This window comes from Dipteris shenzhenensis, chromosome 4, assembly GCF_047967505.1.
Source record: "Dipteris shenzhenensis isolate YYH24624 ecotype China chromosome 4, Dip_SZ_1.0, whole genome shotgun sequence".
Classification (NCBI taxonomy): domain Eukaryota; kingdom Viridiplantae; phylum Streptophyta; class Polypodiopsida; order Gleicheniales; family Dipteridaceae; genus Dipteris; species Dipteris shenzhenensis.
In genome coordinates, this window is record NC_141599.1 from 35564481 (window position 1) to 35587277 (window position 22797).

At 43.2% G+C, this 22797-nt stretch overlaps 1 protein-coding gene across 2 annotated transcripts in view; it reads left to right on the forward strand.

The window, feature by feature from the left end:
- Window positions 1-17646, forward strand: part of LOC147902770 (calcium-dependent lipid-binding family protein) — a 227504-nt gene extending 209858 nt beyond the window's left edge. The window contains exons 56-65 of one of the 2 annotated variants that reach the window (XM_087373773.1): window positions 53-604; window positions 12952-13129; window positions 13292-13440; window positions 13636-13762; window positions 13909-14130; window positions 14215-14574; window positions 14795-14953; window positions 15039-15353; window positions 15432-15570; window positions 16309-17646. In XM_087373773.1, the coding sequence (XP_087229899.1) occupies window positions 53-604; window positions 12952-13129; window positions 13292-13440; window positions 13636-13762; window positions 13909-14130; window positions 14215-14574; window positions 14795-14953; window positions 15039-15353; window positions 15432-15570; window positions 16309-16481 (2374 nt within the window). In that variant the 3' untranslated portion in view covers window positions 16482-17646. Of the gene's footprint in view, window positions 1-52; window positions 605-12951; window positions 13130-13291; window positions 13441-13635; window positions 13763-13908; window positions 14131-14214; window positions 14575-14794; window positions 14954-15038; window positions 15354-15431; window positions 15571-16278 lie in introns of both variants that reach the window. The other variant, XM_087373775.1, reaches the window with a different exon arrangement.
- The last annotated feature ends 5151 nt before the right edge of the window (window positions 17647-22797 follow it).

Here is a 22797-nt window from a genome sequence, read left to right on the forward strand (position 1 = left end):
TCTTGGATTCTAGATTTGGCTCAGAACATGTTTCCCATGACTTGTCATGCAGAATAGAGAACCGTTCCATAGTCCTGCCCATGCTATTTCGCCAAGCTGGTGGTGATCATGAATCCTGGCAGCTTCTAAAGCCAGGCTCGTCTGTACCCTTTGCATGGGAGAATCTTCAAAGGGAACACCAGCTAGAGATAACTGTTGATATTGCAGATCCATTGAAAACAAGAAAATATAACATCGATGAAAGCACAGAATATCAGCCAATGGCAACAGAAGGTACACCTGTGGCAGCACTGCATGTTACAACTTTTAGAGAGAGTTCTACACAAGTGGTGAAAGTTGGTGACTGGATGCCGAGTAATAAGGACTTGTCTATTGTTCCTTTTGGAACTCCCAACAAATCAATGTTCCAAGAACAAGCTCATCATGTATATGATACAAAACAATCTTCTCAATCTCAGGAAATTGAGAATCAGGTCCACTTGTCAGTTGAACTGGCAGAGTTTGGTCTCTCTGTGGTGGACCATACTCCGGAGGAGCTCTTGTATTTATCGATGCAGAATTTCACACTTGTCTATGCTACAGGGCTCGGTTCTAGAACAAGCAGGTCTGTACATTTTACCTGGTGTGCTCGTTATGTGTTGATGAGCAGTATCAATCACTGTTCAGCCTTGAGATTAGAAGCCCTTTCTTCTCCCACATTGTTTGTCCCAAAAACTCTCTACTAAAGCTGAAAAAGCGATTTATCCATTCTTTGGCCTTTTGAAAAGCTTAACCTCGAAAATGGTATACTGTATATCATTTATTTTATCACCATCTCTGACCTCACACCAAATCATTGAGAGCATGATGGAAGAGACAATTCCCCTATTAAGTACTTCATGTTGTCAATTTGTGTTTTCACATGACCTTATGCATGCACATTCATTCTTCATAATTCATGTTTGAGAATAACTTAGGCATTCGTTATCTTTGAGCAAAATAGTTTTTCCAAATCCTGCGAGGGGGCTCATGACGTTTCAACATAATTATAGATATTCATTTTCCATGTATTGAGATTAGGGCAATGATCATCACGTGGACAAGACTCTACAAACCCTCAAGGATTCATTCAGTCGAGGATACTTTGGTGTGTGACTTGATGGTATGAGACATGAAGACACTCTCCTTTTTGGTTCTACCTTCTGCCCTAGGTGAGACAATAACTTCCAGCTTAGGGGAGAGCTTGGATCAGGTAGGTCCATGGGTGTGTGGCAAGTCAGAGTTGAGAGATGTCCTATCATTTAGTGTGAGATTCTTCTTCGTACAAATGGTCATACTAGGAGTTGATGTCCAAGGAGAGAGCAAGAAGCTATGCAAATCCACACTGTAGAAAGTTGGAATTTGAAGAAAAATAGAGAGTCTATCTTAAAAACAGCATGGAACTCCCAGGACCTAACCTACTTGCCTCCAGACTATACATTGAAGACCAAAGTGTCATCTACATTGTTTTACAAGAGGCCTATGACGTAAAAAGCACCCATCCATCTGATTTGCCTATGCTGCGCTCCATCTATAGAGGCCCACATCTATCTGAGCAATCCTCCTACCATTCCATCTTGGTGACTGGTCATATGAAGTCTACGATCTTCAAGAAGATCCTTGAAAATCTTCTCGGAGCCCAGAGAAAAAGTAAGACCTTTCTCCATCTGGACCACAACATATATCTCAAGGCACCAAGAGGTTTGCTGCTCTCATCCAGAATAGAACCATACCACATCATAAGTGGCTGCCTATCAGTCTCACCATGTAGTAAGGAGATCCTAAAACTCCACCAAGCTCTGACGATAGCAGCCATAAGGGGAAGGAGGCATCTTGATGTCTGCATAAGAAAAAAACTACCGAGTGCTGTCCACCAATCACCGCTTGAAGAGGGAATGCAAGACCCAATGCTTTGAAGAAATTATCTCTAAGGCTCTTGACCTGCCATAAGTCACTGAAACAAGCTTGGAAAGCTAAGGTCTACACTAAAAATCCGGACCATTAATGTCAAGCCCTTCCTCCTAGGACAGAAGAATCAAGTGGTACCAAGCCACTTTGGCTCTTATGTATGAGGACCCATCAAGGCCTCTCCAAAGAAGGTTTCTAATAGGCCTCTTAAGCTAAGAGATGCACTCCTAGAATGGCACCAACATAAGTATACAAACCAAGCAGTGGCCAACAAATCCTACCACTCTAGAGGCTAGATCCAGCTTGGCTAACACCAAAAGGGGAGTTTCCTCCTAAAACTCTTCATCACTAGAGCAGCCTGTTGAGATGAAGAGATGCCTATGCTAACCTAATAGCCCAAATATCTAACTAAAAGACCTCTCTGGATTCAAGTGAAACCAAAGTCTAATCCCCAGGTAGGATAGTTCTCATCACTGATCCAAAAGCCATTGGATTTATGCCACTCAATTTGTTCCAAGCTGTCCTGAAATCTGTTAAGGGTCAAAGGGGAGGCATCTAAGTAAACTGTTGTGTCATCTGCAAGCTCACTGTCTAGCGACATCTTGTCCCAGCTGAGGGGAATTCTTAAACCAAGGATGTCCGCCTGAGATCTGAGGAAACAATTCATAGTCTTTGCCACAAACCAAAATAACAAAGAAGCAAAAGGGCATCTCTAATGGACTGATCCGGAAATCTGAAACATCTCTTAACCTGGCTATGGGCTGATTTGTAAAGAGAGGACACATTTCGGATCCATGAATCAGAAAAACCGTAACACAGCAGCGTACCCTTCAAAAAGGTCCACTTTACTCTATCAATAAACTTTATCGAAAATAAGACTAGAATAGCAAGGTCCTAGCTGCTCTGTCTAGACCAATCTGAGGCCTTTCAAATTTAATAAATATATTATTAAAGATGTTGTGCCCATGCACAATGCCAATCTGTGTGTCATGTTTCAAGTGAGGAAGTAGAGGCTGAAAACAAAGGCTGATTGCCTTCACTAAAATTTTATATGTAGTGCCTACAAGCATGATCGGCCTCCATTGAGGAATGAATCCATGAAGCTCTCTCAAGAGAGTGAATGCCGCCTTCCCTTCCCCTCTTTTGTTTGTAGGCAACTCCATCAAGTTGAAGTCACCTCCAATACCCAAGAATCAGCAATAGGGACCCAAGGGTACAATTCCTTCTCAAAAAGAAATATCCACTCTATTATTGGGAGGCAATGGGAGCATAGAGGTTGAGGAAGCCAATCTTACATCCATCTATCAACAAAATAATCCATCGAGCCCCAGATGTAATGATAATTAGGTGAGGGGCGGAAGTGTGAACCGTGTCAGTCCAAATACCCGTGAACGCCTGTGATGGGTGTATCTGGGTGCCATCCAAGGCCTCAGAACATCTGGCTCTCCAAATGTGCCAAGAGGAAATGCTAGCCAAAATCTCCCAAGAGGTGTCCACTGAAACATGAGAAGCTCTGAAGGGAGTAAGTGGTACATCTTGCAGAGAGCAGGGCTCTATCACTTGCCGGCGGACGGAGAGTGCCCAAGAAGAAGGCTCACCCTCATAAAACACCTGGGGCCCGGTAAGAGATAACCATGTGACCGAGCCCCAAGTCATGAAGAAAGGGGAAGTGTGAAAGATGCTGAGTATCCGAGCAACCCCTTTCCAAATAGTCTTCGCCTGATTGTAGTCCCAAAGGCAATGTCGCACTGACTCCTCTGCAGAATGACATCGAGGACAAGTGGGATCAGCCCCAAACCGTGATCTCCATAAGTTCACTGCAATCCCTCCATGAATAGAAAGCCAAAAGAAAAGAGTGATCTTTCTATTTCTGAGGGATTTCCAGAGCCTCCTCCAGAAATTTCTACGCAAATCTGCGGTGATGAAGAAGCTTTCCCAATGGGGGGCTCTGGAGGGAATCCAACCCCTACTGTTCAGCTGAAACCTCCTGGCATTACCAACCGTGAAAGAAGGGAATCCCCCTCTCTCGGTGCCCATGATCTATCCACTCCCACTCTCCTGGGTCCCACTGCAAGCACCTGATAGGTGCACCTCCATATGACCACAACCTCCAGGATCCCAAGGCCAAGAGCAGAGGGTCGGGGTCTAAGTACCATTGCAAGCCCGCTCCATGGTCCACAAAACCATCAATCCTGACAGGCTGAAAGGCAACCTCAAGAAGAATGCCATCCTTGGATGTAGAAAGTAAACCTCCATCCCCAACATCAAAGACCAGTGCGTCTTCCCCGAGACCTCGGAGAGCGATCACCTGTAAAGGAACTGATGTCCTCGAAAAAGCCCCCATCCAAGTGGTGGAAGTAATAGGCAACTCAACTGTCCATTCCACTGGGATGGTTGCATCTATCTGCTGAATCTTGCGTGCTATCCCTCTGAGGTGACTCACGGGCTGCAGTCTCTGATCCTCAGGTAGCGTGATAAAAGATTTCCAAGTGCCTACTATGTAGGCCGGGCGTCTTTCCCATTTAGACCACTGCATGTAATGGGAAGTGCCCAGTGGTCTAGCATGCTCGTCAAGAATACTATCATTCCAAATGATCGGCTGCCTATCAATCTCTTCGACGGTAGAAGGTGGAATCCTTCGAAGAGAGTTCCTGAAGCTCCCCCAAGCTTTCAGGATGGTAGTCATGAGAGGAGAGGCAGGAGATCTGAGAGGGGCTGAAGTGAAAATCCAGCGAGGGCTGTCCACCCAATCATCTCCCAAGGTTGGTGTGCAAGCCTGAATGCGTCCAAAAAAGAAATCCTTCCAAGGTTCCTGCCCAGACATGAGTCCCCTCACCACCACCTTACAAAGCAATGCCCTGCACTGCAAGTCCAGGTCAATGACATTAAGGCCCCCTTCACATGTAGGGAGAATAATGGTCTCCCAAGCCACCCTTGCTGCAACATCTGCTGTGCCATCAAGTCCACTCCATAAAAAATTCCTGACTGGTTTGATGAGCTGAGTGATGCAATCCCTAGACCGGCACCAGCAAGAACACACAAACCAGGAGGTGGCCAAGAGAACCGGGTTCACTACCACAACTCTAGATGCAAGGTCAAGTTTGGCAGAGCTCCAGAAAAGGAGCTTTTTCCTTATACTTTCTAGTACTGGGGCAAACTGTTGTGCTGGAGAGATGTCCAATCCTACCTGGCATCCCAAATACCTGATAGGAACACCCCTCTGAATCCAGGAAAAACCAATGTCAACTCCCCAGCCTAGAGTGTCCTCATCACTCATCCAAAAGCCAAAGGATTTATGCCAGTTAATGTGTGCCCCTGCAGCTGAGCAAAAAATATCCAAGGCTGTCCGGAAAGAATCAAGTGACTGCAAGGAGGCCTCAATAAAAATAGCAGTGTCATCAACCAACTCACAGTCAAAAAGCTCCTGCTCCTGTCTCAAGGGCAATCTCAGCCCAAAAAGCTCAGCGTGAGATCTAAGGAAGATACTCATAGCTTCTGTCACAAAAAGAAAGAGGAAGGGGGCTAAAGGGCATCCCTGACGAACTGATCTGGAAATCTGAAACCTGTCACCCCTTACCCCTCCAATCAAAACCTGGCTGTGGGCTGACCTGTAAAGGGAGGCCGCCCCTCTGATCCAAGCATCTGAAAATCCAAACCGCAGAAGAGTGCCCTCAAGAAAACCCCAATCTACTCTGTCATAGGCTTTCTCGAAGTCCAAGAGTAAAACTGCTAGCCTCTGCCCACTCTGCATAGCCCACTCTGTGGCTTCCCAAAAGGAAAAGATATTATCAAAAATGCTCCTGCCATGCACAAAACCTGTCTGAGTATCATGGATGAGGTTTGGAAGAAGGGGCTGTTGTCGCGGATGCCGATCGCCTTGGCAAGGATTTTGTAAAGAGTGCCCAAAAGAGTGATGGGTCTCCAATGGGATACAAAATTCCTGTTGCTACCTTTCGGGATAAGGTGAATGAGTCCCTCGGTCAGTGAGTCAGGCATCTCACCCGAGTCCCAAATGCCCTGCAGGGCTGAAGTAATATGATCACCTATCATATCCCAAAAGGCTATTAAAAAAGGAGGAGTAAGACCATCGAAACCAGGGCATTTGCCCTTATGAAGGGCAGAGAGAGCAGTCTTGAATTCTGTGTTGGTAAAGCGTGCATCAAGTGAGCATAACATCTCTGGGGTGACCTGTTGGAATATGGAAGCAAGAACTAGAACTAGAGCTAGAAACTTGAAATGAAATAATAAGAATGAAAGACTAGAAATACCTTGAGAAGAGTGTAGACAAGACACAAGCTAGACTGATTGATTAGAATGATGTGACCCATTGAATATATGGGCCAAAGTACAAGACATAAAGCAAGAGTGCTTATGGGATAATTGTAGAAGTGCCACATGGCACACACTCAAGACATAAAGACTAGACTTAGATTTAGACTTAGACTTAGACAAATGTAGACTAGGAAATAGTACACTTAGTGTGCACTTATCTCCAACACCCTCCTTAAGTGGACACTAGGAGTAAGACAGAAAGACAAGACTAGAAGACAGACATAAAGACTGATAGACTGAGAGACAAGATAGAAAACATGACAGACAAAAGATCCTGAGACACCCCTCCTCAAGTGATATCCTCATATGGGTCCACAAGGGTAGGGACAAGATGGATCTAAAACACAGTCAGATTGATAGACAAATAGACAGACAGACAAGACTAGATAGACAGAAGACTGACTGTAGACAAATAGAAAGACCAAGACACTAGAACCCCTTGACCTACATCATCGGTGGTCAAGGTGGTAGACAAGACATAGAAGTAATCAGAAAGCCCACTTCTCATCATGTGAGGAAGGAACAGCAGGATCAACTGATGGAGATGTTGCAGCAACATGGGCTGAGGTAGATGCAGGAGTTGATGTAGAGGTTTTGGAGTAGCAGTCCCTCTCCCGGTGATTATCACGGCCACAAATGGTGCATGGATGAGCCTTGAAACAGTCCTTCTCCACATGATTAGTTTTGCCACAATGGGTGCAAGGCTTTCTTACCTTAGAACTTCCTTTCTTTGCTAAAAATGCAGTGTCAGTTACCTTTCGTTGTTGAGTTCTTTCTTCCTCTTGGAGAGCATTGATGATACCCTCAAGAGAAGGATTATTATGATACTTGAAGGTAGTGACAAGAGTATCATAAGAGTCAGGTAAGCTTTTGAGAAGCACAGCAATAGCAATATCTTCTGAGATGGGAGACTTGACTGACGCAAGCTGAACCATAAGATTGCGAAGATAATTGACATGAGAGGCTATAGTAGCTCCTTCCTGCATATGTAGATCAAAGAATGAGATCATAAGTGCAATTTTAGAGTTTTTAGATCGGGCTCCAAAAAGAGTATCCAGAGTGATCCATGCTTGAGGAGCAGACTGTATGTCGGAGATGTGATGAATGTAATCATCTCCAAGGCCGAGCAATATGATAGCATAGGCTTTGTCGTTCTTGGCAGCAACAACTTGCTCAGATGGACCTTCGGGAGCATCACGGTGAACAATGTCCCAAAGGCCTTCTTTCATAAGATGGCACTTGATTTTGATCTGCCAAGTATGAAAGTTGGACCCATTGAATTTGTCGATAGATATGAGAGAATGAGAGGAGGATGCCATGTGGGAAGGTCTTACCTCTTGCTAGGATGTAGACAAGACACAAGCTAGACTGATTGATTAGAATGATGTGACCCATTGAATATATGGGCCAAAGTACAAGACATAAAGCAAGAGTGCTTATGGGATATTGTAGAAGTGCCACATGGCACACACTCAAGACATAAAGACTAGACTTAGATTTAGACTTAGACTTAGACAAATGTAGACTAGGAAATAGTACACTTAGTGTGCACTTATCTCCAACATGACCAACACAGGTAAACTCGGCCAAACTTCATCTCTAGCCACCTCTCTGGCCTGTGAGTTCAGATCTGCGGAAAGTAGGGAGGTATAGAAAGCTGTCGCTAAATGCATGACGGTTTCCGGATGAGACTGCAAAACGCCGTCAGAGTCAATAAGCTGCGTGACACTCTCTCTACTATGTCTGGGACCAAGTGTAGAGAAAAAGTGTTTATTGACTCTCCCTCCCATCTGTATCCAAAAGGACTCCCGTGCATGGAAGGCATACTCTGCTCTCTGATCAAGCAAAGTCTGCAAGTGAGCCCTTGCCGCAGCAAGGCGCTGAACACCTGGATGGAGCTGATTCCTGATCAGCTATCTGCGACGGCGATGAGGGATGGCGCCCAATCCCTGCCAATCCCTGTATATTTCAACTAGCTATCCTCATCGGCGGGAGTAAGTGGGTTGGAATACCTTACCCGACCTGGTGGCGGAAACAGAAACGTCTACCGGAGCAGACCTCCTGCCATACACACGAGGTCCAAGGGGAGGAAAATCCACAAGTGAGAGAGAGAAGGATCTCTCAATAGGGATGCCGATAACTGGCTCTCCAAAAGTAGAGGGTACAAAATCATCATCTGGGAGGCTAGAGAGGTCCTCCAAAGTGGAAAATGAGTTCTGTTGAGCCAGCCCTGGGGAGGGGATACGAAGGATTCCTATTGAAGTAGGAGGAGAATGTAAAACCCCCTTCCCTCTGTCCAAAGAGGGAGGCATCTGTACTGGATCCTGATCAAAAAGTGGTGCAGACAAGGTGCCAACAACCTGCACTGCTGAGGAAGGTATAGCCCGATCCAAGGGTGGAGTCGAACAAGGCTCCTGAACAGTAGTCTCCTCCTGAGGCTCCAAGTGGGTAGCCTCCGAAGAGGTGGAGGAGTGAACTAAAGTAGAGGGCCTAGCCGCGACCGGAACCCACCGTGGGCGAGAGGTGGCGCGGGGTGTCGAAGGGACTCGAGTAGCCCTAGGAGAGGGAGGAGCCCGTGTCTGAGGCCGTGTCTGTGGAGCGGTAGGTCCTGCTCCAGCTCTCTGTCGTAAGCTAGTACAAGATGGTTGCTTTGTGGGCCTCTTTTTCTTCTTTGGGCAATCTCTGGCGAAGTGTCCCGAGGATCTGCAAATCCTGCACTGGTCCTGCCGACCTGCAACCTCAAATCTCTGGCGGAAGAAAGACCCATCGGGTCGTTGTAGCATGATGTGGTCATCTGAAATATTGGGGTCCTGGACAATGACCCTAACCCTGGGTACCCCGTCCAACCTGACCGCCTTAGCAGCCGAAGAGGGCTCGCTAGGGAGAGGGGGGATCTCTGCCACCACACCAAACCTCTCGCCAATAACTGAAAGAAGCCGGTGATAAACCGAGGGAAGACCAGGGAACCTGATGAAAACAGAAACTCCCTACTTGTCCTCTTCAATTGGGTCAAATCCCAGTTGAAAAGGAAACAAAAAGATCCTCCTGTAGCCTAGAAGTAGAAACCCGGCCTGTAGCAGGTCTCTCGTGAAGTCCGAGGAATCTAGGCACACCTGAAAGAAACCCCGTCCCAACAAACGAACATCCTTGAGGTGGGGGGCGAGGTCCTGAGGAAGCGCCGACAGCATCCAATCTCTAGCTTGTGACCTGGAGGGGTGTGAGCCATGAATGCGTGCGAAGAGAGTCGTGGAACACTCATGCTCCAAATCCTTTTGCAACTGCTGTAGCTCGTCTTTTGAAAAAGTGAGAGTTCTCGCGGCCGGTGTGAGCGGAGACGGATTGACTGAATGGGAACCCATTCGTCAATCGAGGTGTGTTGGCCGATTCAAACACAAAAAATAAAAACTCCGTCCGCTTTCCTGAAACCCAGGAGACCCCTATAAGAGAATAGGGGTATTCCAGATGAAGGAGTGGGTGAAGAAGAAGGGAGAGAGAAGAAGAAACCAGGGGAAGAGGGGAGGATAGAGGAGAAGAGAAGTGGAGGAGAGGGGGAGAAGAGGAGTAGAGGAGAGGGGAAGGAGAGAGGAGGGGAGGAGATGGGAGGAGAAGCAAGGAAGAGCAGGGGGGGAGAGGAGGGGAAAGGTTGCAGCGGGGGGGGGAGCAGCAGGCTGCAGCGGGGGGGGGAGCAGCAGGCTGCAGCGGGGGGGGAGCAGCAGCAGGTGCCGGGGGGGGAGCAGCAGGCTGCAGCACGGGGGGAGCAGCAGCAGGCGCCGGGGGGGGAGCAGGCTGCAACGCAGGGGGGGGAGGCTGCAGCGCGGGGGAAGGGGGCAGAGCGGGGGAGAGGGCAGGTAGGAGGGGGCAGCGAGGAGGGAAGGGAGGGGGCAGCGAGGAGGGAGCAGGAGGAGCAGCAGGGAGCGGGGAGAGAGGCAGCAGGAGGAGCAGGGAGAGGAGCAGCAGCAGGGAGGAGGAGCAGCAGGAGGGAAGGGAGGGGGCAGCGAGGAGGGGAGCAGGAGGAGCAGCAGGGCGGGGAGAGGAGAGCAGCAGTCGAGCAGGGAGAGGAGGGGAGCAGGAGGAGCGGGGAGCAGCAGCACTGGTCTCAAATCTGACCGCCACTGTGTTTTAGATTGATTTTTATGGGCAATCATTTCTAGCATTACCCTCTGGAGGATATGGTGTGCATGTTGCAGTCATGTCATAGATGTGATTGGAGTTCATGCATTCCATTAGAGATGGTATTGTGAGTTTTCCAGCCAAACAGAGTTTATGCGATTTATTAAGGTGTATTTCTTCATTGTTTCAGTCTATCATTTTACTTGCACTAGAAACTTCCTCCTCGAGGGATCCAGCTCAGCATGTGAATAGGCATATGCTGATATACTCATGTGATGTACTTTCTGAACTGTGTTTTGTACCATTGCTTTACATAAGCCATCCACCTGATGGACTTTTTAAAGGTTGTGTACCATCGCTTTACATAAGCCCTCCACCTGATGGACTTTTCAAAGGTTTTATGTATTTGGTCTCGTAAACTCTGGAAGAATCAGGCAATGTCTGCAATAAGCGAGAAGCCATTCACATCCAGTGATCTGCATTGGCTATTAGCAGCCTCTTTGGTCATACCGAAGCCATTCCCTGTAATCCAAGAGTGCAAGCTACCCATTCCCATCCCAGGAACTTGCAGCAAGCTATGGGATATATAGAAATAGAAGTACCTGCCCTGATGCCTAATGTTGGGTTAAAAGGATGTTAGAATCAAGTTTGTGCTATTGCAGAAAAGGCAAGTTCAGCAAAGTGTCTGATGTACCACAAACCTCAACAATTTCTACAACCATCTCACTAAAACTCCATATTTCTCCTCCCGTTCCACTTTTGTGAATCTAAGCTTGTCTGGAATGCATCCCTCTCAGTAATCAGCTAACTGCTGGGGAGAGGCTGTTGCACTTTCAGCCACAGCCAACTCATCCTAAAGCTGTTTGAGGCACTCGTTCTTCTGCTTGCAACGATGACGGTACATGTCAAACCTCGCCATACAGATTCCATCAAACATTTTGTGCGCCCATCATGCTATGCATGCTTCTTTGCTAGCTCAGTTTGTAAACGAACTATTTGATGTACTAGTGCATTCTGGGCCTTAAGCTTCCCCAACATTTCTGCAATCTAGTTCCTTAACTTCATTCCCTCATATCTACTTGGGCATCATTGTATTGTGCCACTTTTCTTAGTACCCAATTGTCTTGTATCAAGTGCAGTACTTGATATGCCCGATTGGCTTCAGCACAAGCTTCTCCCCAAAGTCTGAGATCTATTATTGATTTTCTCCTTTTTCTAAGAAAAACATTATTTAGGGGAGGTCCTCATGCTACTCGCTGGTTGCGTCTCCCCTGGCTCTTGCTGAGGCTACTGTTGCTCGGCTATTGCTGCTGCTTGGGCTAGGGCTCTGTTGGACTTACATTATTTGCTTAGCTGGAGCTACTTCTCCCACAATCTACTTGGGCACATCATCATTGTTTCGTTAAGTGCCATGCCCCAGCTGTCCGCAGGGCACCACCCTTCCCCAGCGTATCTGTCATATCCTCAACCTCCCCCTGGATCCTCTGAGCTAGCAATGAGAACTGGTGGTGACTTATAAGGCCAATCAACTATAAGCATGTTGCTCTTCCTTCGATCTTGCATCTGCTATGACCCTCAAAAGATACCAATATCACAAGTTGCAACTGCTACAGCTGCTGCTTTAGCTCCAGTTCTTAACATTCTGGGGTGTTTGCTGTGGGGACTCTAGGCACTGCTAAAACACGCAGAGCTGAAGACCAAGCTTGCAAAGTGATGATAATGGGGTTGTCCTGCAGCTAGCCTTCATCGTTGAGCTGTCTGTCCCTCCAGATAAAAGATATAAGATTCAAAGGAGACTTACCAAAATGCAGGCAGTTTGTTCATCCATGGAAGACTGCTTTGTTTACCCATAGAATGGAAGCATCCCGGGAAGGGAAAGAAACGAGGCTAGAAGCGCTTTCCCAACCTAGTCACAGTATCAGGACTGCTGAATGGAAGCCTCCATCTCCCTTCTTCGTTCATCCTCCTGCCGTGTAGTTTCAATCACATCCTCCTTTTTCTGGAATTGGTCTCTAAGCCTTGTAGCTTCGATTAACCATGCATCATCAGCAGATTTAGTAAAGGATGCAGGGAAGGGAAGATTCTGTTCCTCACACGAGGTGCTTTGCTGATCTATTCTGTGCCGGGCCCATGACAGTCTTTTAGGCTGGTTTGGCTACATGTGAGCTGCACATACATCTGGGCCTTGACATAATTGGGGATGTCATAGGATGCTCTCATGCCATGCAAACTTATTCTATGGTTAACAGTGAATATAATACTCCTTCAGAGTCAATCTTGAATAAAATTTTAAGTTGCCAGTTCTTTGCTTTGAGAATAAGTAAATGCTTCATTGATTTATGCACTTCACTCTCAAAATTGTACTATTAAATCCATGTTAAGACTTTTGCTAGTATTGAAACGTAGCAATTGGAAGTAGAAGGTAATTGAAAAGGGTCATGAGGATTCAAAAATGTATCAAAATTAACAAAGTAAAAGCAGTTTGTTTTGAGAGCTGTTTAATATCAACTGGGTGCATGGTATGGTTCTATATGTTAAATCATGCATATACGTAAGCTCAACGTGGCTGACCTTGTTGTTCAGGGTCAAGTTACGTGTTGACGGTCTTCAAGTGGACAATCAGCTGCCGTTAACTCCTATGCCTGTTCTATTTCGGCCGCAAGTGTCAGCAAATCCACTAGACTTTATTTTTAAGTGCACGGTCACTTTGCAGGATAACGGGACTCCAGACCGATATGTTTATCCTTATATTGGAATACAGGTGAAGCTCAAATATGTGGCAAACAGATCTAATCTATCAGTGATTAATATTTCAAGAAGAAATTAGAAGCTAGTCATGTGATGGGATTATTAGCACAAAACTCTATTTTGTAGGGGGGTGATAAATTGTTTGACTTCATCTTGTACTTTGTGGCTGGTGCAGGGCCCAAGCACAGCTAATACAGCATTCCTGATTAACATTCATGAGCCAATAATTTGGCGCTTGCACCAGATGTTTCAACATCTCAATTTGAGTAGATTAACAGCCAGTGAGACAACTGATGTCGCCATAGATCCAATCATTTTTATTGGGTAATAAATTGAATTTTTTTGGTAGTGTAAGGGTGTGTGGGGGGTAGGGTGGGTGGATCAGTTGTTTTTAACCATTCAAGATCTCTGAGTTCCTTGTGAGAGTGTCCCTGGTGGAGTTTCCTGCACACGCCTGCAGTCATGAGTGCATAAGCATGTATGTTTGAACTTTCTGCTGACTAGCTGGCACATTTGCAGGCTTTTAAATACATCTGAGATTCGGTTCAAAGTGTCCCTGGCCATGTCTCCCACTCAGCGGCCTCGGGGCGCTCTTGGATTTTGGGCATCACTTATGACAGCTCTTGGAAACACTGATGACATGCAAGTGAGTTAAATAGATCTCATCTTTTCAGACAGCCTTCAAAATATGCTGTTATTAGTGAGTAAAACTGTTGCAGCTTTGTCTGCATGCTGCTTTGTACTTGATGTCTGTAAGGTGGTGGACTGCTTAGATTTCTTTCTGCCAAACAGGTTAGGATTGCACCTCGTGTTCATGAAGACATTTGCATGCGCCAGAGCTCTCTTATAGCAGCTTTCACGTCAAGTGTACGAAAAGATCTCCTTAGTCACCCACTCCTGCTGCTTTCTGGTGTGGATATACTGGGAAATGCAAGCAGTGCACTTGGCCACATGAGCAAAGGTGTAGCTGCTCTTTCAATGGACAAAAAGTTCATAAGAAGCCGCCAGAAACAGGTGACTGTTGCCTGATAGTTCTGCATATTGTTGAGTTGAAAAAGGTTACAGAACGGAAATATTTATTTCTACATTGGAATGCAGGATACTAAAGCGAGTGTAGAGGGATTTGGAGATGGATTCCGAGAGGGAGCAGAAGCATTTGGCAAGGGATTGTTTAGAGGGGTCACTGGAATTCTAACCAAACCGTTTGAGGGGGCCAGATCTTCAGGAATGGAAGGCTTTGTACAAGGTGTGGGGAAAGGCATCATTGGAGTAGCAGCTCAGCCTGTAAGTGGTGTACTGGATCTTCTCTCTAAAACAACTGAAGGAGCAAATGCTATGAAGACAAAAATTGCTGCAGTTATAACATCTGAAGCAGTACTGTTGCGCCGTCGCCTTCCTCGAGTGATAGGGGGCGATAACATTCTTCACCCATATGATGACTATAAGGCCCAAGGCCAGGTAGCCAATATCTTTTCTTTGATAGCAGTTCAAAGGGCTGCAAGCTTTGACTGAAGTACTGTATTGACTAGGACCCTTTACATGCAATAGGATACAGAGAAGCATGGAAAAATAATTTTGTCAGAGATTGAAAATGCTGTGTCAACCTGTTGGTCTCTTTTATCTGAAATGTAATTTTTCTCTCTTTAACCTACTCTTTCATTTTATTTGACTTCTGCAGATTCTTTTACAACTTGCAGAACGTGGCTCAATATTTGGGCCGATGGACATTTTTAAGGTTCGTGGGAAATTCGCTATGTCAGATGCTTATGAAGATCATTTCAACCTTCCCAAGGGACGGACACTGATCGTCACACACCGCCGGGTCATCTTATTACAAGTAAGAAAATCCCCTATTTGCATTTATTCTTGTTTGTCATTTTAGTATTTATCCTAAGGTTTTGTTGGTTCATTGATCTTTTCAGCACCCGACAAACATAATTGTTCAAAAGAAGCCAGATCTTCAAAGAGATCCATGTACAGTACTTTGGGATGTGGCATGGAAAGATCTAATGACCATTGAATATATGCTTGGGAAACACGATTCACAAAATGCATTACCGTCACGATTGATTTTGCATCTCCGAAGTGCACCTCAGGATGCACATATTTTCGACACAAAAGATCTTGTTCGTATTGTGAAGTGCCATCCACACACTGATCAGGCTGCTCAGATTTGTGCTGCTATTCAGCAGGCAATGGCTACTTATGGACCTGATCGGTCACCAACTAGAGCCCGGGTACATTTTTGTCTTTTATGAATGGAACTTGGTCCTTAAGGGATTCAAACATAGCTGAACAAGGTTTTTTTTTTGCAGAGAAAACAACACAAAAACGTGAAAAAGCCATACTCTGGGCCCATTGTGAGTTCAGCATCTATGACTCTTTTTGAAGGGTCAGTAGCACCTGTGGATATGCCTGCTGGGACAACTTTTAGTGGCCTCATGGAGAATTCAGGTAAGGCCAGATCAATGCAGCTCACTGATGATTACAGCATAACAAATAACCAACGTGTATATAATCGAACATTTGTTGCAAAAGGAGGACCCATGCTTGTTGGTCAAGAAAGATAGTGCAAATAAAAACAGCCTCTCTCTCTGCACAATAGAACAGGATGCTAGACTTCTTGTTATAAGTAAAGCTTGATCTCTCACGTTCTACATTCTGAGAAGAACATGACTGTTTGTCATCCCTATGCCCCATTTGAGAAACATGGTCCATTTTTTAGCAGTCTTTCCTTCGAGAAGTCCATGATAAAGAATTACAGCTTCCAACTTTATGCAATCATCTTGTTTGTAGCAACACAAAGACCAACTTTTGTCTATGGATTTTGTGTGGAAAATAGTGGCCTCCTTATTCTGATATATAGGTATCCCTGGCAGTGCCCATGAGAATGATTTGGTCTCTGCTTTTCCTAAGTGTCATGAGTCCCAGTAGGACACTGTTCCAGGCAAAGGATTTGCTTTATGTAGTTTGAAGACGCAGTTACTTTTTCTTTCCTCCAGTCTTCTTTCGCTTAGCAAATGTATATCTCAAACAGGAAGTCGAGACCCTATGATGTGTTGTAGGGTTTAAACAAGCAATCCTATGAAGAAAGAAAATCAAGGTCTTTTTGTTAGAAGAAATAGCAAGTCAATTAAATGGAACATTTGATTTTTTTTCTAGGCTTGGCATGATAAATGCAGAGGTGTACAGGATCCAGTGACAGTATGAATTACCAAACCTGTGCGAGGTTATTCAGCAGTCAGCTGTGCACTTGTATCCGACCATACCTTGAGAAGTGCAACAAATGCAATGCCTCACCCACACCATGCTATAAGGCATTTTGCTGTGCAGCAATACCTGATAGTAATGAATCACACACATAGTCTTGCCAAATTCGTCAGCAATTTTCAGAGGAGGAAAGCAAAAGGAGAAGCCCATTAATATAGCAATTTCTGGAAGGCTGGCAGAATCCTTGCAGAGCAGAGTATGGATCTCGTTAAAGACCTATGTATGCCGTTTGTCACCTATTCAGCGATGGTTGGTATTTGGTTACTGCATCATGTCCACGACAACTAAGGATACATGGCAGTGTTTGGTCCTGTGAAAGATGGGGGTGGCTCATTCAAAACTGGAGCCTTCAGCATTGGCGTCACCATCACATTGTGTATAACTGTTGTAGAATTTCATATGAGTATGACTTGCTGAAATGTATGACCTATATTGAATTGTGCATTGCAAGCTTCAGGCAGTTAGCACATGACTTTCCCCAGTCCAAGTGTGTAATTGTATGGTGGTCACATTTCGCCAAACGTGGCATGATAGCCAATAACATCCATTGGAGATTTGATAGAGTACAGGATACCTTCACGATGTAGTCCTGTGCTCTACTATTGAGCTCCATACAAGAATGGACCAAGGACTGGACAATTACTAGGGCTCTCAGCTGATGGGACCAGTACAGATTAGACTCATCACAGAACTCCATAAAATCTGAATGGCAGAGAGAAAGATAGCCACACACACACACACACACACACACACACAGAGGATGGCATGTTACATTGTTACCTGACCCGCCCCTGTCTGATGTTCGGCTTCATTCTTTGTATTTGTGGCCAGTGCCATTATCGCGATAAAAACCAATTTATGAGGGACCCAAAGATAAAAATACAGACATTCCAGTTTGAGAAGACAAGCACGGGCCTTCCTAGCTTTGCACACTGTCTAAAGTATTGATACCCACGGTGTTTTGTACCTTTCCTGTACAGCATTTGATTCACTACTAGGCGAACAGCATTATTCCAATGTTTAATCTTTGAATTCTGAAATTCTGGAAACAGAAATTCAATCTATGACGGCATGTTTACAGCTCGAGATAAGGACGATCTGAGATGTATTTACAGGTCTTCTCACTAGATTGTGGGGTTGGGCTTTTTCTTTTGTTTCGAAGTTACATTCAGGGAGGCATTGCAAGCCATCCCATGCGCTTTGTGCTCCCTCTTGTTGTACCTTTGTAATTTTAAATTGATATATGTTGTATCTTTTCTATGATCTAGAAATCTTGAAATTCTCGACTCTCTTATCAAGTATGATTTCTTGGCTACCTTTGAATTCAAATTTCTCCGAAGGTAAATGCCTTGATTAGATGCAACCTTTATAAAGAATGCATAAGATTATCATAAATGAATCAGTTCCAGTTCATCTACAGAAGATGTAGATGTACTGCATGTCGGTTTTTCTTGTTTCTTTTCTGGCTTTACAGTAAGCTGTGACATGACAGCTCATCGATATCTTATTCATGGTTCTAATGGGAATTTGGTTTCACTCATCGACATCTACACATATCTTTAGAAGTCATTTGGATGTGGACTTCTTCCGGTCTAAGTTTGGCTGCTGGCAATATGAAAAAGGAGTTCTCTTTCCTAAACTCGGTGATTTTCCTGAAAAAGAGTATGAAAGTGGGCTGAAAATAGAAATGTCATACTAGCATTTTGTCAGGTCTGTCAGTGATTATGAACAGAACCGATGGGGTCAGATATTTGGTCCTGCATATTTCCCTGCAGAAGAGAGACATGACCACCAGGCTTCTGTATGGGAATAAGATGGTATTTTGAAGGTTTGGGTGCTCAATTTGTTTGCTTGCGTTGTGACACTCAGGATTTGGCAGATTCTTAGGCTGCTTGTTTTCAAAAGAAGTGCATCAACACATGGATACAATATCTTCAATACCATGATGAAGTGCGCATGGTGCACAAAAGAGGGAGTTGGAGTCAGTACAGAGAGGACAGTATCATTAACAAAGAATAATCCTCTCTTTCCACAATACCGTTTCATAAAGTTTGTGTGTTATACACATATGATAATCATGTTGATACTATCATTCTCAACAGCTTCACTTGATTATAAAAGGCGTCTTAATCATAAAATGAAGTCTATATACAGCACTCCCCCTTAGACGCAGTTTTGTGAGGTAATAGGATGTTAATCTTTCTCCTTTTGGTACAATTCTTAAATGATGGTCTTAGCTATCATTGTCACTGTTGTTTTGTCCTTGTCCTTGTCTCTCTTTGTCCTTGTCTTCCCTCAGCAAATATTTCAATTTTGGTTCATTCACTTTAAATTCCTGATTTCTAGATTATATAAAAATGGGTGTGTATTTTGAATGGGCATAAATGATGTTATATTTTGTGTCTGTTGGCTAATCACATATCAGTGTATCTTTAAAAGAGTGTATATCACAATCTGTTGCATTGGCCATGAAAATGGCATCATAAAGAAAACGGGTTAGTATTTCAACTATGATGAGGTCTTCAGGATCATAATCCATGGCTTTCTCCACACCTTTTTCTATACTCTCTCTCTCTCTCTCTTTCTCTCTCTCTCTCTCTCTCTCTCTTTGATTTTGGCCTTTCACTTGGTCTTTGTACGTTCATGTGCTTTGTTGATTTGGTCTTTGTAGGTTCATGTTGGCCTTTCACTTGGTCTTTGTAGGTTCATGTTGCTACGGTATTGTCTCATTGCCGCATAAGCTCCATCTGTCTTGATTAGCTTGGAGATTGTTGGTCTACATTGTTTTCAAGTTATCTCATTTACCTTTTGAAAATGCTTGTTGCAATTGATGTGTGGACGGTCCATGAACTTTAACTATTTTCTCGGCTTTTTGGGAGATCCGATTGTCTTGGAAGAATTATGTACTTCAATAATTTTCCGTGATCCTTGTCATAGTGATCTAAAACAGTATGATCACACCCTATTGATTTGGAAATATGTATCTCCAGCTCCTTGTAACTTTTCATGTTCATTGTTGAGCTTCACACATTGAGATAACGATACTCTGTAAGTCCAAGTTGTGATTTGAGGTGGGTGTTTGCACATTTTGTATAATGCTATACTACACAAAGCTACAGTTTTTATATCCAAATTGTGGTTTGCATTAAACTTGTCATCCTAAGACATTTGATTTTGTTGTCAAATATCATTTACTTCGCTAGAGAATTACCCTTTCAAAATTGTGTCATCTTAAAATCTTAGATTTCATACTTGTAAGAGCCTTGGTCTCACCTTTTCACTCTCGGTTTCGACTTTGCATTTTATCACTATCTTGGTCTTGATCTTTATCATCCTCTATGAATTGAACTATGTTCATATTGATAATTGTTATTCTAACATGTTGACGACTTTGGCATAACTATCATGTCGTGTTGCAAATTGATGACATGTATCTAAATGAATCCAAGAACATTCCCAAACTCATGCTCTAAAATCAAAATACATAGTGTAGTTTCAATCTCATGAGTCACAAGGTTGAAAACCATAACCCCATCACACATGGTAGGGACTAGCTACTAGGACCTCCCCACTAACATCATCAATGCCCACGAGTGAGTATAGACCATAGTATAAAAGCATATGCTCTCACAAATACAAATCCGCACACCTAGACATGCTAGAGCATCTGTTTATACAAGGTCATTGTATTGAGTTCTTGTCAACACTCAAGAAGTAAGTGACAAGTCTATTTGGCAAAATTGCTACACTTTGACATTTGAATTGTTTTTTGCTCAAATTTTTCTTATTATTTGATTGGAAATAATTTTCTAGTTGCACTACCATTTCTACTTCTATGTATTTCTCTTATTCATCCTTATCTATTCTCCTTCTATAGTTCTACTTTAGTGTCTTTCTCTTGTTCATCCCAAATGAGATGTAAAAATATTGCATTTTCAATTTGATATTCCACCAATATTAGTGTGGGTATGGTTTGATTTCAAGTAATTATGTACTTGTTCAAGGTTTGCATTTTAAGCTTCTTGCACCTTCCACTTTTGACGTTGGCTTTCATGCTTCTATGCTTACTTACCCTTAAGGAGAATACTTTACTTCATGTACAAGTGCTTGAAATTGCTCTATCCTTTAATGCTTTGCGTGCCCTTTGGGCTTGTTCAAAAAGATAATTTACAAACTATTTCAATATTTGTATCTTTCTTATTATCAAATTGTGTTGCAACTTTGCAATGCATATTGCTTTCCTAACACCCTTGGATTATCATTTCACTTTTACTATCTTGGTGGTACTCTTTGTTAAAGTCTTAACCAATTTGTTGGGACTATACTTATCTTGGTGGTACTCTTTGCTAGAGTCTTAACTAATTTGTTTGTGCTATCCATGGAAGCTTTATCAAAACTATAAATGGTGCCATTTGTAGGAGGCATATCCAATGTAATAGTGGTGCTCATTGTTAAGACTTTACTAAACTGGTGGTGGAGATCTCGCTGCTTGCAACTTCTTGCATATATTTGTTATAGCCTAACTTCGTTGGTTAATACCCTTTAGTTGCAAGAACACTAGTAAGGCAAGAACCAAGTGCAAACAGCAATTTGGCAATGCATGCATGTTAGCATACAAGCAACTCTTGGTCAAAGCTTATTAATGTCTAGTTCTGAAATAAATCTTGGATTGTGGTAGAGGGAAGGATAAGGGTGTATGACAATCTCTATTTAGGAGACTCAAAAAGCTAGCACCATCTCTTTTCATTAACTTAACATGGAGTTTAACATCATATCCTAACTAGCACTCTCATAGAGATTCATACACTTGAGAATTCCTAATTTTCATTATGCACAAACCTATAATGAGACTTTTTCCCTCGTGATAAAATTGAAAATTCTTGCTCTCTAAGAATCAATCATCTTTATAAGCCTCATGTTAAGGGGCCACTTTATTGGTATAATCTTGCCTTTCTATGTATCATTCATGCTTAAAATAACTTTGCACTAGAATCATTTGATTTATGCCACGAGTGTGACATTGGCAATTTATATATACCTTTGTAAGAAAAGTTCATTCATGCAAATTAAGATTTTTCATTGTTCTAAAGACCAAAAATCTACACATGAAATAAAAGAGAATGAAAGAGAAAAAAGAAGGGTAAACACACTTCTATAAACAAGTTGAATACATTCAAGAGGCCTACTTGGGCAAATTGAAAGGTGAGAAGAAGCAAAAGAAGAGAGAAAAGGGGAGAAAATGATGGGGGGATAAATAAAAATTTGGCTTCAAGTTGAGAGAAAACGAGAAGTCAAGTCGATGGCACCTGGACTACAAAGAAGGGACAACACTTGTAATTCTAATTTTCATGAAATAAATAAAACCACCATTTTTGCTTTCATGAGATGAAAAACCATTACTTAGGCTTGCACTTTAAAAGTGGAGAGCCAAAAACAAAAGGAAGACATTATTTAGCAAGCAAAGTAACACTTATGTTGTCATCAATGCCCAAGCATAAGCAACCGTACTGGAATTCTAAAGACCCGCAGAGTCTCTTCGGAAAACCCAATGCGTACTGATATATATCAAATAAACAAAAGAGAAAGGAAACAAGAAATATAGAAGAAAGGAAGAAGGTGACAATGCAAAAATAAACAAGCAAGTCAAGAAACAAAATCTTCCAAAAAACAGGAATCTCTCTCTCTTTCATTTAAAACATAAAAAGCTAAATGGACCCTTTACACTTATGTATCGCTAAGCACAAATACATTCCCAATGATTTCACATTTCCCTAATTACTCAACTAGAACTATTACATAGTTTTTTCCCAATAGTATTACATTTCCCTGATTCCAAGTTCTAAATCAGTTTCACTAAAGTAGTGATTTAACTTTAAACATTAAGGAGTGATTGAACTTTAAACCTAAATACCAAACTCTATACAATCTCCTCTTCCTCGGTCATGTGAAGTACTAGCACCAGTTGAATCTCATGCCATTAGATAGCGTTGTGATCTCCTTTCAGATCATGGTGTAGATATTCCTCTCCTGTGGAATATCAAGCATCTCCTTGCACTTCATGGTGTCTATATCTTGTTTTGACAGAATTCCTTGGAGAGGAGTCCTATTTTTTAGCTTTTTTGCAAAAAGAGGTAGGGCTGACTGTACTACTCAAAAACATACAAAGCCCCCAAAAAAGGATACAACACATTACTGCTCTAGAGAGTCCTCACACAACATGAATACAAACACATTGCAGCATGAAAATCACCGTCATTCGAAAGGAAGAATTCAAAACCATGTAGTGCTTTCCAAACAATTGAAGCTGCCAGAAATGGCAGGTTAGACTTCTCACAAGAGAATCATCTCACCAAGTACACATTATTTTGAACTTGATAAAAAATGTAAAACAGAAGCAACATGCACTTCAGA